At 43.0% G+C, this 16,627-nt stretch overlaps 1 protein-coding gene across 3 annotated transcripts in view; it reads left to right on the plus strand.

The window, feature by feature from the left end:
• Positions 1 to 16,627, plus strand: part of LOC133489105 (receptor-type tyrosine-protein phosphatase N2-like) — a 148,097-nt gene that overhangs the window by 7,580 nt on the left and 123,890 nt on the right. For 2 of the 3 annotated variants that reach the window (XM_061797842.1, XM_061797844.1), the window contains 7 exons: positions 1,819 to 1,933; positions 1,994 to 2,129; positions 5,453 to 5,726; positions 6,300 to 6,584; positions 6,690 to 6,730; positions 8,113 to 8,459; positions 14,418 to 14,504. In XM_061797842.1, the coding sequence (XP_061653826.1) occupies positions 1,819 to 1,933; positions 1,994 to 2,129; positions 5,453 to 5,726; positions 6,300 to 6,584; positions 6,690 to 6,730; positions 8,113 to 8,459; positions 14,418 to 14,504 (1,285 nt within the window). The remainder of the gene's footprint in view (positions 1 to 1,818; positions 1,934 to 1,993; positions 2,130 to 5,452; positions 5,727 to 6,299; positions 6,585 to 6,689; positions 6,731 to 8,112; positions 8,460 to 14,417; positions 14,505 to 16,627) is intronic. The other variant, XM_061797843.1, reaches the window with a different exon arrangement.

Raw genomic sequence — 16,627 nt, forward strand, 5'->3', positions numbered from 1 at the left:
ATTGTTCTAGATATATAATGATTTACTTTTCTCATCTTGTTTACAATTAGTGCTTTGTCTTTTGTCTTCTTTTCTCACTCCCCTCGAGAAACTTTGTTCTGTTCGACGGATCGACTGATTCTCAATAAATATCCATTACGATACTAAGAAACCAAAGCTTAAAAAGGGATACAGATCCTCCATTCTGCTTGACCTAACAGCCGAACAGGGGAAAAAAATATTTTTTAAAAAAAGAAGGGTGTACCCCGCCTCTCGCACGAAGATACTTGGGATAGGCTCCAGCACGCCCACGACCCTAGTCAAGATAAGCGGTACAGAAAATGGATGGATGGATGGATTTTTCTTCTACCCATATGATCAAAACATGCAGTATTATCAGTATTTTGTTAGTTTTTTCCAAATAATTATTCTGAAGTTAAGCACTTTACTTGAACACGTAATACTTTTGTAAGAATTTGTAAGATGGGTACAATTCTTGAAAGAAAACATGAAGGGCCAGGCGAAATACATTTTATTTTAATGGGATTCAAATTAAACTGTCAAGCATTTCAGAAAAGCATTATCATTAAACAAAACAGAACCATAACGAAATTAATTATTGTTGTTGTTCAGTCATCAGTTGTATTTAAAAAAACAATATTTCACAAATTCTATCAGGGTATGTAAACTTATAAGCACAACTGTACATATATGCAGTCGTACGTACCCCTGTCATATTGGAATGAAAGTGTAGGCTACACCTTTTTCATAACCTCGAGGTGGCGGTGGCATATTAGAATGAAGATGTACGCCTTTCTCGTAACCTCTAGGTGGCGGTGGCATATTGGAATGAAAGTGTACAGCTTTTCCATAACCTCTAGATGGCGGCATACATTTATAAAATGTGAAAGTTTTTTTTATTTTTTCCCCATACCTTTGTATAATGCACACTATTGACTTTTGACAATTTCTGGGGTAGAAAATGTGCATTATACACGAGAAATTACAACAGTTCAGTTCATAGTTCATAATTAATTTTGAGCTAAGTTGACCAGTTCATAAACGAACGAGTTCATCATTCTTTTTCTTTTTCCAATATGTTTCTGATGGGCTATTACCCTCAAAATAGCGGCATTTAATTTCCACATTGTTGCCACCCTTTGATTCCACACTAGTAGCCAACTGAAGCTTTCACCCTACAATCTCAAAAACATGAGGAAAAACATGATGCTTAAATGGTGTTTTTTTTTTTTAAAAAGAGGAATTAAAACAGAAACAGGACTTTTGTCCTGAATGTGCAAACAATAACACACAACACAGTATGACAGGAACACTGGTGAAAGAACATTGATAACTTTGCATTCCTTGCAGCTCTGGCTGACTATAATAACAAAATAATGTATCGACTCTTACAAATAGAAATAATTCCATATTATCACAGTGTGATCGTAGAGTGTTTTAACTAAAGCAATCTGATACAAATAGTTTTCCTGGTAATTAATTTTTACAATTATGTACTGTATTACAAAAGAACACATTCACTCCCATTTACGCAGTGTTACCCTGAATGCACCTCATGCAGCTGCCACCTGCCTACAGTAGTTTCATTCTGAAGAGCGAAATAGAAAATGTGTGTACATAGCAAACAGGTCCCTCTGCTGGTCACTTTTAATAGTACATTTGATTGACTGTATATTACAGAACACCAACATCGCAACAGACCCTGCAATGTGATTATTGCACACATGTACATCGCAATGACGATGCTTAAACAAAATATCTTGCAGCCCTATTCTTCTATGATGTAAAAGTTCTGCATATGTATGTGTGCATGTGCAGGTTTGACATGGGAGGATGACACCACCCAGCATGTTTTGGCCAAAGGACTCTCCAAAGTCATGAGGATTCCTCACTGGCCGCCACTGAGCGCCTCCGCTGACAACACAGACAGCAGGTAGGACATTAGGGACATTGAGGAAGTGGTGCTTGGTGGGTAAATGGACTTCTCTCGCAGGCCTGCAGCCAAAGCAATGGACCCGGTGGTCCAGGGGCTGAAGCCGGTGGAGGCAGAGCTTAGCAGGAACCTGCACACATACCTCCAGCGTCTCGGACTCCTCCCGAAGGTGGGCAGCGCTGAAGGCTTGAGCAAGGTATCAAAGTAGATTTGTATGCCATTAAACCTACATACAAAACATACAATATGTGACCCTCCAGTATGAAACCGATTGGAAGTCGCACAGCCACGTTTTGAGCTAGAGCCCATAAAGCACTGACTACGTAAAGAAGATCCATTTCCAGATGTGATTCAAACTCCAGAAAAATAAGAAAAATCACGTTCCTGTTGGAATTGATGTGAATTTCTTACATTAATGCCTAAATAAAAATGCTTTTATTGCGAGGGTACAGCGAAATCTCCATGAGAAAAGTCTGATGATGACGAGAAATCAACGACAATAATCGGCTGCTGCCGCACACAAAACAAGGAAAACCACATAATTTTCTGGTATCAACAGAAAGCTCGGGGTTCTCTGCAGCCGCGGATTTAATTCAAATGTATGTTCTTACATGTATGCACGGACGTATAGTCCCTCATGATGTAAACAAAACATCCTTGTTACTCCGCTAATGTTGAAACGCCGCTTCCAATCTTCAAACGGACATCCACTATCTTCACCAAATGTTAGCTGATTACCACAATCATTGGAAAGCATTTTTAATGCCTTTCAAAAAATGTACATAGCTCACGGCCATGCAACTTCCGATCGGTTTGCTGGTGGATGGTCACACATACACTTAATACAGATCACTGAAACCCTGAGAGAAGTGGCGACTCTTACTCTGTTGCGTCTGTGTTGTTATACTGCCCACCAATGGCCAAGGCAGGCACACCAGAAGGAGCAGCACAGGGAATTGGATTGAAGCATTAAAATCATGGTGTAGAAACAGTTTTATTCTTTACGTTCTGTTCGGCTGTCGGCTATTTTTCTTATTAACAAACTTGACCACATTTTTTTGTTTTTTTTGGGGAGGCTGGAATGGATTCATGGCATTTCCATTCATTTCGATTGGGAAAGATGATTTAAGATATGAGTCTTTTGATCTACGAGTGCGTTGGTCGCGGAATTAATTAAAGTAGTATCTCGAGGCCACTCTGTATGCACTTTATCGGGTTTGGCACTGAGTCATGAAACCTCTTAGCCAATGTTGTTAAACACATCACGTGTGTTTATGTGGCTAAACCTTGAACCACACTTAGCCAGTCCTCGTCACTGGGATGCTGGTAAGCTTTAACGATGTGGGCCCAATTAAAATTCCCTCGTCAACAATAAGGAGTAGGGCTGAACGATTTGGGAAAATAATCTTTTCAAGGTATTTTTTTTGTTTCATTTAAACAAATATTGCGAATGTGATTTACATGTCGATCTTCGTTCCTACCCTCACCTATGGTCATGAGCTGTGGGTCGTGACCGAAAGAACAAGCGGCCGAAATGAGTTTCCTCCGCAGGGTGTCCGGGCTCTCCCTTAGAGATAGGGTGAGAAGCTCGGTCATCCGGGAGGATCTCAGAGTAGAGCCGCTGCTCCTCCGCATTGAGAGGAGCCAGATGAGGTGGCTGGGGCATCTGATTCGGATGCCTCCCGGACGCCTCCCTGGTGAGGTGTTCCGGGCATGTCCCACCGGGAGGAGACCCCGGGGACGACCCAGGACACGCTGGAAAGACTACATCCTTCGGCTGGCCTGGGAACGCCTCGGGATCCCCCCGGAAGAGCTGGATGAAGTGGCTGGGGAGAGGGAAGTCTGGGCGTCCCTGCTGAAGCTACTGTCCCCGCGACCCGACCCGGATAAGCGGTAGAAAATGGATGGATGGATGGATTTACATGTGATTTTTTTGGGAGGAAGTTTTCAACATTAGTCACTAACAGAAGAAATAAATTATTCTCTAGTATGATAGTACGGACATAGCCAACAAATAACTCTTTCCTGAAGGCCAGTTCTAAAAGTTATGATGAATTGATATGAAGAACAAATCTCTATTTTACAATTGTAAATTGAATTTTAAAAGAAAAACCTTCAATTACAATAGAATATTGACTTATTGATTTAATTTCATGCCTTGTAAAAATGTAATACTGTACAATGATGCTCTTGCCAGTAGCAGTCGCACTGCTGTCGGTGTCAACCAAGTATCGAGATAAAGTGAAGAGTGACACAAGTGACACTTTTCATCATCATAATGGGAGTATAAAAGTGGTTGGAATGCTAAACCATATTAAATGTTGATTAATGATCTTATCAGTTGCAGTAAAAGTGATCAATTGATTCACTCTTTGATAATCCTCAAGAAGGATCTTAAGGACCTGATATAGAATTTTCTCAAATTAAAACTTTTTAGTTGAAGATAAACATTGTTATTCTAAATCTTTGGTGGTACCGGTAAATATTAGTAGGCAAACTATCTTTCAGATAATTGTAAAAGATTTCAAAAGCAGGACAAAGTGGTCTAAATTACATAAGGGGATGCGAACTATGTTCGCCTTGGACCCCCAAATAACAAGCTGGCTACGTACGGCCATGCTTTGAGCCAGCGGCGCTGCTGCTTGGCATGACAACCAAAGTGGGATTAGCGGCTCGTGCATTGATGAAGAAGGCAGCTCGCTAGCTGCGAGGACTATTGTGAATTGCAGGACACGTTAACCGTCAACACTTCAAACATACGTCGCTGTAATAAATCTGCATGCTTCAATGCGGCGCCAATGCGGTATCAGGTCTTGGCTTCCCCGATGCGCCGCTCCCCGCAGCAGGGAAAACCCGTGAGACTGACTGCTTAGCCAGCAACGGCTGGACGGCGGATTGAAGCATTTTACGAAGCGTCGAAAAAACTAAAGCACTAAGTTCCGACACGGCAGAATGAGCGCGCTCACTTTAACTTTTTATCAAGAAGGGCTTTTGAGTTTTGACGCAGGCAATTTTGATTCGCTAGTGTGGCGAACATTGGCAATATTCACTTCGTCACATCCAGTTTCAATGAGCCATTGGTGGTGAACGGGCATCGCGAACCCTACTTTGTACATATTTCATGTTATAGCTGTATTACAAAATTAATTTCCAATAATCACTATTATAACCAAGTGGGAGAATACTTGTACACGATATTTAATTTCTTTCTTGTTTTTTTTTTTTTTCATCTGAAAATATTTTTTCACTTTGCCATTATGGAGCATTATGTTTAGAATTTTAAGGGAAACAAATCAATGTTATACTTTTTGGATACAGGTATTATTTTAGGGCTTTCCCATACTCAAAACCTTGACTTGATAGCCCATGCCTGAATATTTGTAAAATTCTGCCTGCGAAGCCATTTTCACTTAGCGACATGAAATTTAGTAGACATGTCTACCATGTGTAGACCCACAAAAAAAACTAAAATAAGTAAACTTCACAATGTGCGAACGTGACCAAACATCTGTGTTCCAGAGCAGTCTAGTCCAGTCAGACCTGTACAGCTCCATGTCAGATCCGACGAGTTCGAAGGCGTCTTCATCCTTCAAAGTGAAACAGAACACATCCGCGGATAGGCTCCAAGTTCTCCTGAGTACCCTGAGGCAGCTTATCTCCACGCAGCCCGACACCTTGGCCCGCCTCAGACCCGTCTACACCCACGGAACGGAAGCTTCTGCCCCCAAGAATGTTAAATCTAGACCCAAAACTCCAGGAGCATCTGCCAAGGAGCCTCTCACAGTAGTGGATGGTAAGTTCTGGACCTTCTTGACAAGTGTGTGATGATTTGTCATGCGACAAATTATCCCAACAGTCAATTATAGACAGGCATTTTAGACCAAAAATGTCAATTGAAAACTCACATCCATACAATCACAAGTAAGAAAAGCAAAAATTCAGATACAGTGGTGCCTTGAGGTATGATTCACTCGACTTACAAGTTTTTGTAGATCTGACTCATCGTTAGGATGATTTTTTTGCTCTGAGTTGCGAGCGCAGTCTTGAGATACAAGTGCTATATGGTGTCAGTGACTGAGTCAACTCGCTTCACAACAAGCAGCAGTTTGGCATTTATAATTAGTGAACAATTTTTTGAAAAAGAGCCTACAAGCTGTTTATTGCTACTCCCAGATGAGGTTTTACTATCAAACGTAGCACAAAAGAACGTGATTTACATGTTGTGTATTTAAAACAACCACACAACATTGCCCTTCACTAGCTTAATGCTAACACATAATGGGAAACACCATAGACAGGTCACACATCAATTTGGAAAAAAAATAGATTTTGTTTTTTTTCATTTTCTTCAAATCTCCTGCTGCAGAGAAATTCATCCAGAACGTGTTAAAGAACATCGGCAGGCAGCACCTGGACGTGGACAACCTGACGCCGCATGACATGGACCAGCTGTCCAACCTCATTGTGGACGCCCTGCAAGTGGTGGACAAGGACCGGACCGCGGACCAGGAACGCATCCGATCCGGGCCGAGAGACTTGGGAGGTGAGCTGAGTGATGGGAAGGAAGAAGAAAGGAAGGAGACTGCCAGAGATGAGGAGAAGATTACAGAGGACGCTCCAATTTTGATGACCTCTTCTGATCCACCTCAAGGTACCACCACTCAAGCAAGACAAGTGTCAATCACAAATGACGTGAATGCTGAGAGATGACTGAAATAAGTGATGATGAAATAAGTGAATTTTTTTCTACCAACAGAAGTCCAATCGCTGACTAACGATGACAAAGCGAAGGACAAGGTAAGCCTGCTTGACATTTCATCTACAAATGTAGTTTGACTGTAAGAATATTAATCGATTTGTAGTAGGGGTGGGCAAGTCCTGGTATCGGGCCAATACCGCCCTTATCTCATTCAAGCTATTGGGTACTGGTGAAGTGCTTTCGATACCAGCCACCAATACATAAGTCAAGAAAATCTGAAAAATCTAACTTGCCACTAGCTGGTGCTACACTGCGGCAGTTTGATACGTCGGCATATCATCATGTGCGCTGAGAAGAAAGAAAGAGCTTTGTTAACAATTATGTCATTTTATTATTATTTATTTAGTATTGAACTTTCATGTATCAAAAGTACGAGTGGTATCCGTACTTGGGTATTAGTGAGTTCCTTAAGAGTGAATACTTGTACTGTTATTGGTCTGAAAGAAGTGGTATCGAACATCCCTAATTTGTACATTAATGATTAATGAATTGTTGCATGCCTATTTTATAGAAATATACCTCATTCGGTCGTGTTAGCTGGCTAAAGCTAAGGGTATATGTAAACTAGAAGTGCGCTTCAGTCCTGCTAGCTTGCTATAGCTGACGCAGTATTTAAACTAGAAGTAAACTGCACTCATGCTAGCTGGTTAAAGCTAAAAGTGGATATAAAACAGTTGGGTGGCTTAAATGAATCCTACCAGTATATCTATTAATATTTGTGAAGCACTTTGGGTTGCATTTTTATGAAAAGTATAAAAAGTGCGATATGAATCAAATTTGATTGATTGATTGCTGTAAAATACAGGTGCTCTGCGGTCATGCTGGCTGGCTAATGCTAACAGTGTATTTAAAATAGTGGCACTTTGCTTTGTATTAGCTCGCCAAAGCTAAAAAAAAGAGGTCCTGTGTGGTGGTTCAAGCAAGGTAAAAGTAACACTAAAAGGGTAAGAAAAATTAAGGCGCACTACAGTTGTGCTAGCTGTCTAAAGCTGACGGTGTATGTAAAATATATACACTTTGTGATTGTCTAACCTGCCTAAAGCTAACACTAATGGTGGATGTAAAATGGAGGTGCGCGGTAGTCATGGTGGTTAAATATATGTAAACTAAAGCCGAATGTGTGTAAAATAGAGGCACTGTGCTACCTGGCTAAAATTAATGGTAAACGTTTAAGTAAAATAAAGACGATCTATGCTTATGCTAGCTGGCTAAGGCTAATGGTATATTTAAAATATTTTGCTACAGTTGTGTTTTCTAAAATCAACGCTAACGTATGTATAGGCATGCTATGATTGTCCTAGCAGGCTAAAGCTAACACTAATGGTGTATGAGAAATAAAGGCACTCTGGTGTTGTGCTAACTGGCTAAACCTAACACTGTATGTAATTAGAAGTGTTTTCTGACATAATTTTGCTTCCAGGTTGGTGGTGAAGACGTATTCAGCAAACTTCTGGCCTACTTGGACCAAAGAGCCTCTTCCTCTTTGTCATCCACGGCTTCTCCTCCTCCTCCTCGGCTTCGGATGGGCCTTGAGAATGTCCGCAGCCGCACCAGCGAGACAGGCGTGTTGGTGCAGAAGAAGGATGCCACACAGTCGGTGGAGGAAATGTCTGAGGTAGAGGGCTGGGTGAAGGAGGTTGCCCCACAACCGGGTGTGGTCAAATACCAGGAAACGCGGCAGAAGATGCCCGACGAACTCCAGCTGGATGTCAAGGCTGGCGGGAAGGAGGCGGACAACGACTTCGGATATGTCATCACAGACACAGAGTGAGTCCACACAACCCTTGCTCGTTCAACAATTCCCTTTAATAATAGTTTACAGCCTAAATTTAAATACAGTCATCCTTCGCCATATCCCAGTTCACTTTTTGTGGTCCCACTGTATCACTGAGTTTTAAATCGTGTGTGTATAACTTTCTCTACATATAACTGTATCTATATATAATGAGAGAGCGAAAGGTAGATAGATATATATCGTACATATCTAATTTTATATTGCAGCTTTTTTAATATATTGCAGATTTTGAGGCTTTTGAAGCCACAATCATTCAAAGTCACATATACTGCAGTGTCTCTACACTGCAGTATATGAGGAAGATGAACCGAGATGGACACAAAAAAAACGAAAAAAAACGCACTGCACCTCATATGCAGATTTTGTTTTGGTTTTACGCATAGAGCTTTAAAATATATACTATGCAGACTTTCGTCTATCGCGGGGGGTTCTGGAATGTAACCCCTATGATAAACAAGGGACTACCCAGACAGCAAACATCGCAACAATGTCGGCCCCTCATAAAAAGTTCCATCAATATGATGTCGCAGGGAGAGCGTTTGCTCATTGGCAATACAGAGGCATTGAATCTAAAATAACCACCACACGTCTGAAGGATTGAAGCTGGCGCGTTAGCCAGGGTAGCCTCTTCATATGGTTTTAATCATGTGACCTTCATTCATTCACGTCGGACCTTTTCAATTGTACTGTAACCTCTGCTGTTTAACTCATTCGCCGGACCGTTTAGCTTCTTAAAGGATGGCACGTCTCTTCACCTCTCTTTCTGCTCCATTCACTCAGTGCTCCATTTACTTGCCCCAGGTGTGTTGGAAATCATACTACTCTATAAACATCACCCCAAAGAGCAGCAAAGCAGGTTGCTTCAGTGCATTTTACTTTCCAATGTAAAAAACAATACTGACTTAAAAATAACCTAAATTTGTCTTTGTTTGTAATGAAGAACCAGAATTCAGGTTAATAAACTTTATTTACAGACCTCCAGCAAAAACAAGAGAAAGCGACAATGAATAACAATTGATGAACATCAGTAAACTATATCTGTGTTGTATTTTGTGGGTTCATGGGAAAGCAAGAAGACTTAGTCAATGTAAGTCTTTTATTGACGATGTCACCAACCCAACTCTGTACCTCCCATACCTTCGCCAACACTCAGCAATCTTTGTCGCACATTTACGGTAGCCTGGACATTCAGGCATTCAAAATAAAAGTATGCCAATAAACCAACACGGTTACACCACAATCTGTACTGAAAAAAAATCGGAAAAAATGCTGGAAATGAAAGGCAAACCGTTTCCAAAATTAAAGAAATATCACAAAACATTGCTGGCTTATGAATCAGACACACACCGATTTATATTCTGTAGTGCTCGTTCGTGAAAATAACCCCCGTTTATTGCTAGTTGAGTTACCTTTATAATATGTGTGTAAATCTGGCAGATGGGATATGGGCTCCTAGCACACTCTTGTTTGTTCCTAAAGTTACACACAACTTCATTACTTGTGACAACATTGTCATTTTCTGCCAATTTAGTTGAAATAATAACTGAAAAATACTAGTGGCGAACTGAGTGCTTGTGCTGCAATCAATGCAGCTGTGCCGCTCTGCTCGAAGACCAGTAAGTTCCTGGCCACACAACACGGGACTGGTCAGCCGAGCTGCCGCTAAACCGACCTTGCTGAGATGTTTAATGAAGTTGGGAAATCCATGCTTTTTGGCCAGTGCTTGTCGGACATTAGGAACTGCTTTCTAAGGCCGACGTCAGTACGACCTATGTTTGCTGACTGGGTACTGTATAGCCCAAACTATCCCAAAACACTTTAATATCATTTGAAACTCATTTTTACCCTTCCAAAGTTTCGAAGACCCCAGCACAAGCTTCAATGGCTGATTTAATTAAACTGACAATTAAACAAAACTACACAAAAAATAAAAATAAAAATCCCCAAAATTAAACTACAAGTCTTATCACAAATAACACAAAAAATGTGGATTTTTTAAAATTAAACAAAAATTACACATAAAAAATTAGTCAAAAATACATCAGGACCGAGACTGAGCGTAAATAGGGAAAATAACTGACGTTCCCTTATAAATGTCATGAACGCCCCCCGCCCAAAACAAACAGTCCAGAAAAAAAGAAACACACAAATGAGGTGGGATTGGGTAAAAAAAAAAAAAGAAGAGAAGAAGTGGGAGGTTCCGCAAATAATAAAGGATAGGTTCCAAAAGAAAATCTGCAAAGAGGTGAAATTGCAAATGCTATGCGGGCGACCACTGTATGACACTACAAATCAAATAAAAGTGTGAATAAATTAAAAATACACTCAAAATTAAAATACAAATTTAATTCAATTAAAAATTCCAATAAAAATTCTGTGTTGAATTAAAATTAGGCTAAAGTTGTTTTGATTAAATAAAAAACAAAAAATTACAGTACAAAGTAAATGAAGAATTTGATTGAACTAAAGATTAGTTTTAGTTAAACCAAAAATGAAATGAATAAAAATGTTTTTTTTAATTATATTAAATATGGCACTCCAAATGAAATGAAAATGAAGTTAAATAAAAAATACACTCAAAATTAAAATACTCATTTAATTAAATTGAAAATTACAATAAGGATTACGACCCACAGCTCGTGACCATAGGTGAGGGTAGGAACGTAGATTGACCGGTAAATCGAGAGCTTCGCCTTTCGGCTTAGCTCCTTCTTTACCACAACGGATCGATACAAAGTCCGCATCACTGCAGACGCTGCACCGATCCGCCTGTCGATCTTCCGTTCCATTTTTCCCTCACTCGTGAACAAGACCCCAAGATACTTGAACTCCTCCACTTGGGGCAGGATCTCATCCCCGACCTGGAGAGGGCACGCCACCCTTTTCCGACTGAGGACCATGGTCTCAGATTTGGAGGTGCTGATTCTCATCCCAGCCGCTTACACTCGGCTGCGAACTGCTCCAATGAGAGTTGGAGGTCACAGCTTGATGAAGCCAACAGAACCACATCATCTGCAAAAAGCAGAGCTGCAATACTGAGGCCACCAAACCGGACCCCCTCTACGCCTCGGCTGCGCCTAGAAATTCTGTCCATAAAAGTTATGAACAGAATTGGTGACAAAGAGCAGCCTTGGCGTAGTCTAACCCTCACCGGAAACGAGTCCGACAAACAGCCGGATATGCACCCTCGAGGACCCTGCCAAGGGTGTAGAGCTGGTCCACTGTTCCACAGCCAGGACGAAAACCACACTGCTCCTCCTGAATCTGGGATTCAACTTCCCGAAGGACCCTCCTCTCCAGCACCCCTGAATAGACCTTACCAGGGAGGCTGAGGAGTGTGATCCCCCTGTAGTTGGAACAGGTCAGGTCAGCAGCGCCCCATCCCCACTATACGCAGTGTTGATGGTGCACTGCTTTCCCCTCAAGAGACGTCGGATGGTGGACCAGAATTTCCTCGAAGCTGTCCGGAAGTCTTTCTCCATGGCCTCACCGAACTCCTCCCATGCCCGAGTTTTTGCTTCAGCGACCACCAAAGCTGCATTCCGCTTTGCCAACCGGCACCCATCAGCTGCCTCAGGAGTCCCACAGGCCAAAAAGGCCCGATAGGACTCCTTCTTCAGCTTGACGGCATCCCTCACCATTGGTGTTCACCAACGGGTTCGGGGATTTCCGCCACGACAGGCACCGACCACCTTACGGCCACAGCTCTGGTCGACCGCCTCAGCAATGGAGGAGCGGAACATGGTCTACTCGGACTCGATGTCCCCCGCCTCCCCCGGAACATGAGCAAAGTTCTGTCGGAGGTGGGTGTTGAAACTCCTTCTGACAGGGGATTCCGCCAGACGTTCCCAGCAGACCCTCACAATACGTTTGGGCCTGCCACGTCGGACCGGCATCTTCCCTCACCATCGGAGCCAACTCACCACCAGGTGGTGATCAGTTGACAGCTCCGCCCCTCTCTACCCGAGTGTCCAAGACATGCGGCCGCAAGTCCGATGACACGACCACAAAGTCGATCATCGAACTGCGACCTAGGTTGTCCTGGTGCCAAGTGCACGTGTGGACACCCTTATGCTTGAACATGGTGTTCGTTATGGACAATCCGTGATGAGCACAGAAGTCCAATAACAGAACATCGCTCGGGTTCTGATCGGGGGGGCCGTTCCTCCCATTCACGCCCTTCCAGGTCTCACTGTCATTGCCCACCTGAGCGTTGAAGTCCCCCAGCAGAACGATGGAGTCCCCAGCGGGAGTGCTCTCCAGCACCCCCTCCAAGGACTCCAAAAAGGGTGGGTACTCTGAACTGCTGTTTGGTGCATAGGCACAAATAACAGTCAGGACCCGTCCCCCCACCCGAAGGTGGAGGGAGGCTACCCTCTCGTCCACCGGGGTGAACCCCAACGTACAGGCGCCGAGCCGGGGAGCAATAAGTATACCCACACCTGCTTGGCGCCTCTCACCGTGGGCAACTCCAGAGTGGAAGAGAGTCCAACCCCTCTCGAGAGGACTCGTACCAGAGCCCAAGCTGTGCGTGGAGGCGTGTCCGACTATATCTAGTCGGAACTTCTCGACCTCACACACCAGCTCAGGCTCCTTCCCTGCCAGAGAGGTGACATTCCACGTCCCTAGAGTCAGCTTCTGTAGCCGGGGATCGGATCGCCAAGGTCCCCGCCTTCGGCCACCGACCAGCTCTCATTGCACCCGACCCCTATGGCCCCTCCCACAGGTGGTGAGCCCATGGGAAGGGGGACCCACGTTACCCTTTCGGGCTGTGCCCGGCCGGGCCCCATAGGTGCAGGCCCGGCCACCAGGTGCTCTCCTTTGAGCCCCAACTCTAGGCCTGGCTCCAGAGGGGGGCCCCGGTGACCCGCGTCCGGGCAAGGGAAACCTGAGTCCATAATTTGTCTTCTTCATAAGGGGTCTTTGAGCCGTGCTTTGTCTGGTCCCTTACCTAGGACCTGTTTGCCATGGGTGACCCTGCCAGGGGCATAAAGTACCAGACAACTTAGCTCCTAGGATCATTGGGACACACAAACCCCTCCACCACGATAAGGTGACGGCTCAAGGAGGGGTATACTAAATTTGTTTTGATAAAATAAAAAATAAAAAACAGAACAACAAAATCTAGCGCAAAATAAATGAAGAATTGGATTGAACTAAAAATTACACAAAGTTTAAGTTAAACCAAAAATGAATTGAAGTCAAAAATTTTAAAAATAATAATTTTATGAAATTAAATATGCACTACAAATTAAATGAAATTAAAAAATATAACAAATTCAAATATACAATTGAATTGAAAATAAAAAAAAATTCATTAACATGAATTAAAAAATATACTAAATATCCATCCATCGATTTTCCGTACTGCTGATCATCACGAGGGTCCCAGGCATGCTTGGCTGACTCTGGGCAAGAGGCGGGGTACACATTGAACTGGTCACCAGCCAATCGCAGGGCACACATAGACAAAAACAAAACATTCGCACTCGCATCCACACCGACACTTACGGGCAATTTAGAATTCCCAATTAACCTACCATGCATGTTTTTGGGATGTGGGAGGAAACCGCAGTACCCAGAGAAAACAAACGTAGGCACAAGTAGAAGATGCAAACTCCCCACAAGGGAGGCCGGATTTGAACCCGGGTCCTCAGAACTGTGCGGCAGATGTGCTAACCAGTCGCCATCTATGCAAAATATGTTTTCATCAAATAAAAAATATGACTGACACTTAGAATACAAAGTCAATTAAGAATTTTGTTCAACTAAATATTACACAAAATCTTAATAAAAAATTTACACACAAAATAGTTATGGGCACCAGTAAGTGCGTTTATCAGCCAGTAGTTTTAGTTGTGTTCGACAGAACTTCCAGTTAAGATGTTGACAATGTCTTATGATGATTCTTATTGTTGTTTTGTCTTCAGCAGTCTACAAACAGACCAAGGTCTGCATATGATGGAAATCCTGGCTCGCATGGCCAAAATCCAAATCACAGACTTCGCAGAGTTGTCGTACGTATTAACCCCTTCTCTATTTTTTTTCATTTCATCTGATTCACAAATTCAAAGAGGGCAAATTGCCTTTTTAATGTTTGTATTAAACAACCAAGTCAATCTGTTGTTATCCATTTCTGAAAACTTAACCTTAACCTTCTGAATTTAGTCAAATTGGAACATTACATTGGTGCAAATTTACATAACAACCCCTGTGCACCCAAAGTTCTAGAATAGGGGTGTCATACATATGGCCCGTGGGCCAAAACCAGCCCACAAGGGGGTACAATCCGGCCCGCAGGAAGAATTTGAGAGTGAAAAAGTACATAACTCATTGTGATGGTGGGGACTAAGTATCAATTTGATCATTACTATGCTCCTGTAAAAAATGGAACGGTAATCATTCATAGGTCTTCAAGAGTTGATTAAATTTTAACGTGCAATGCTATATTTTGCCGGTACGGTGGATGACTGGTTAGCACATCTGCCTCACAGTTCTGGGGACCGGGGTTCAAATCCCGGCACCGCCTGTGTGGAGTTTGCATGTTCTCCCGTGCCTGGGTGGGTTTTCTCCGGGCACTCCGGTTTCCTCCCACATTCCAAAAACATGCGTGGTAGGTTGATTGAGGACTCTAAATTCCCCGTAAGTATGAATGTGAGTGCGAATGGTTGTTTGTTTCTATGTGCCCTGCAATTGGCTGGCGACCAGTTCAGGGTGTACCCCGCCTCCCGCCTGAAGATAGCTGGGATAGGCTCCATCAGCCCGCGACCCTTGTGAGGATAAGCGTTAAAGAAAATGGATGAATGGATAGATGGATACTATATTTTATAGTTCCAAATACCTGTGACTTAAAGTTTTGTGCTTTAACATACAATTACTGTGATCAGGTATCATTCCTCTTTCACGCGCACCCTTCCCCCTTTAACGACCACATGGTGTCCTCAGTCACGTCCGCCTTTCCTCTAAATAAACAGCGTGTCGGCAGGAAATGCTCCCAGTCAGTCAAGCGGAGCGCTCATCAAAGTCACACAACAACATTTAGAGATTTTGGAACTTGGCGCACACATAAGGCACACCGCATTATAAGGCGCCCCGTCCATTTTGGAGAAAATGTAAGACTTTTAAGTGCGCCTTATGGTCATGAAATACGGTATTCGGCTAAGTTGTGGGGTATTCGTGTTTGGCCATGTCAGGCGCCACACATTAACTCGTTCACTGCTGTGGACGTTTATATTCGTCAACTGGAATCAAACTTTTTACTGCCACTGGCGTATATATTTCTCAAGTATGTTTTTCAACTGGTCGATGTGGAAGAGGGTCTCACCCAGCTTGTCTGTGAATTAGTACAAACAGATGCCAGAAAATGACAGCGTTGCACCGCTTTGGATTTGAAATCTGGTCAGCTTTTGAGTAGAACATAAAGGTTAGGCGGTGAATCTCAGCTTGTCATGTTCATTATAATGGCGAGAAATGCCAACACGTTGGGACTCAAACAAGGTTAGGCACCTGACACGCCAACAGACTATGTATAGGTATGGTATGAATGAGTATGTGTTCCAGTAGGTAGAAGAAAGTGTGGGTCGCCAATCGTGAGAAAAGATGACACAGTTCATGGAGTGAATGGCAAATGCCATGTTAAAAAAATCCACTGATGATCGATTTCAGCTAACTATGTTTAAATGATAATATAAAGATGGTACGGTGGACGACTGGTGAGCACATCTGCCTCACAGTTCTGTGGACGGGGTTTAAATCCCGGCCCCGTCTGTGTGGAGTTTTCATGTTCTCCCTGTGCCTGCGTGGGTTTCCTCCCACATCCCCAAAACATGTGTGGTAGGTTGATTGAAAACTCTAAATTGCCCATAGGTGTGAATGTGAGTGGAAATAGGTGTTTGTTTATATGTGCCCTGCGATTGGCTGGCGATCTTTTCAGGGTGTACCCCGCCTCTCGCCCAGTGATAGCTGCGATAGGCTCCAGCACGCCCGCGACCCCTGTGAGAATAAGCGGTACAGATGATGGATGGATGATAATATAAACTATTTTCCATCAAAAAGCCCCCTTTCAGTCTTGTTTTTGTTGTTTTATAGTTTGAGGTGTCACAAAAGCGAAACAATATTGCATCAAAATCACTGTTCTGCT

This window comes from Phyllopteryx taeniolatus, chromosome 14, assembly GCF_024500385.1.
Source record: "Phyllopteryx taeniolatus isolate TA_2022b chromosome 14, UOR_Ptae_1.2, whole genome shotgun sequence".
NCBI classification, from domain to species: domain Eukaryota; kingdom Metazoa; phylum Chordata; class Actinopteri; order Syngnathiformes; family Syngnathidae; genus Phyllopteryx; species Phyllopteryx taeniolatus.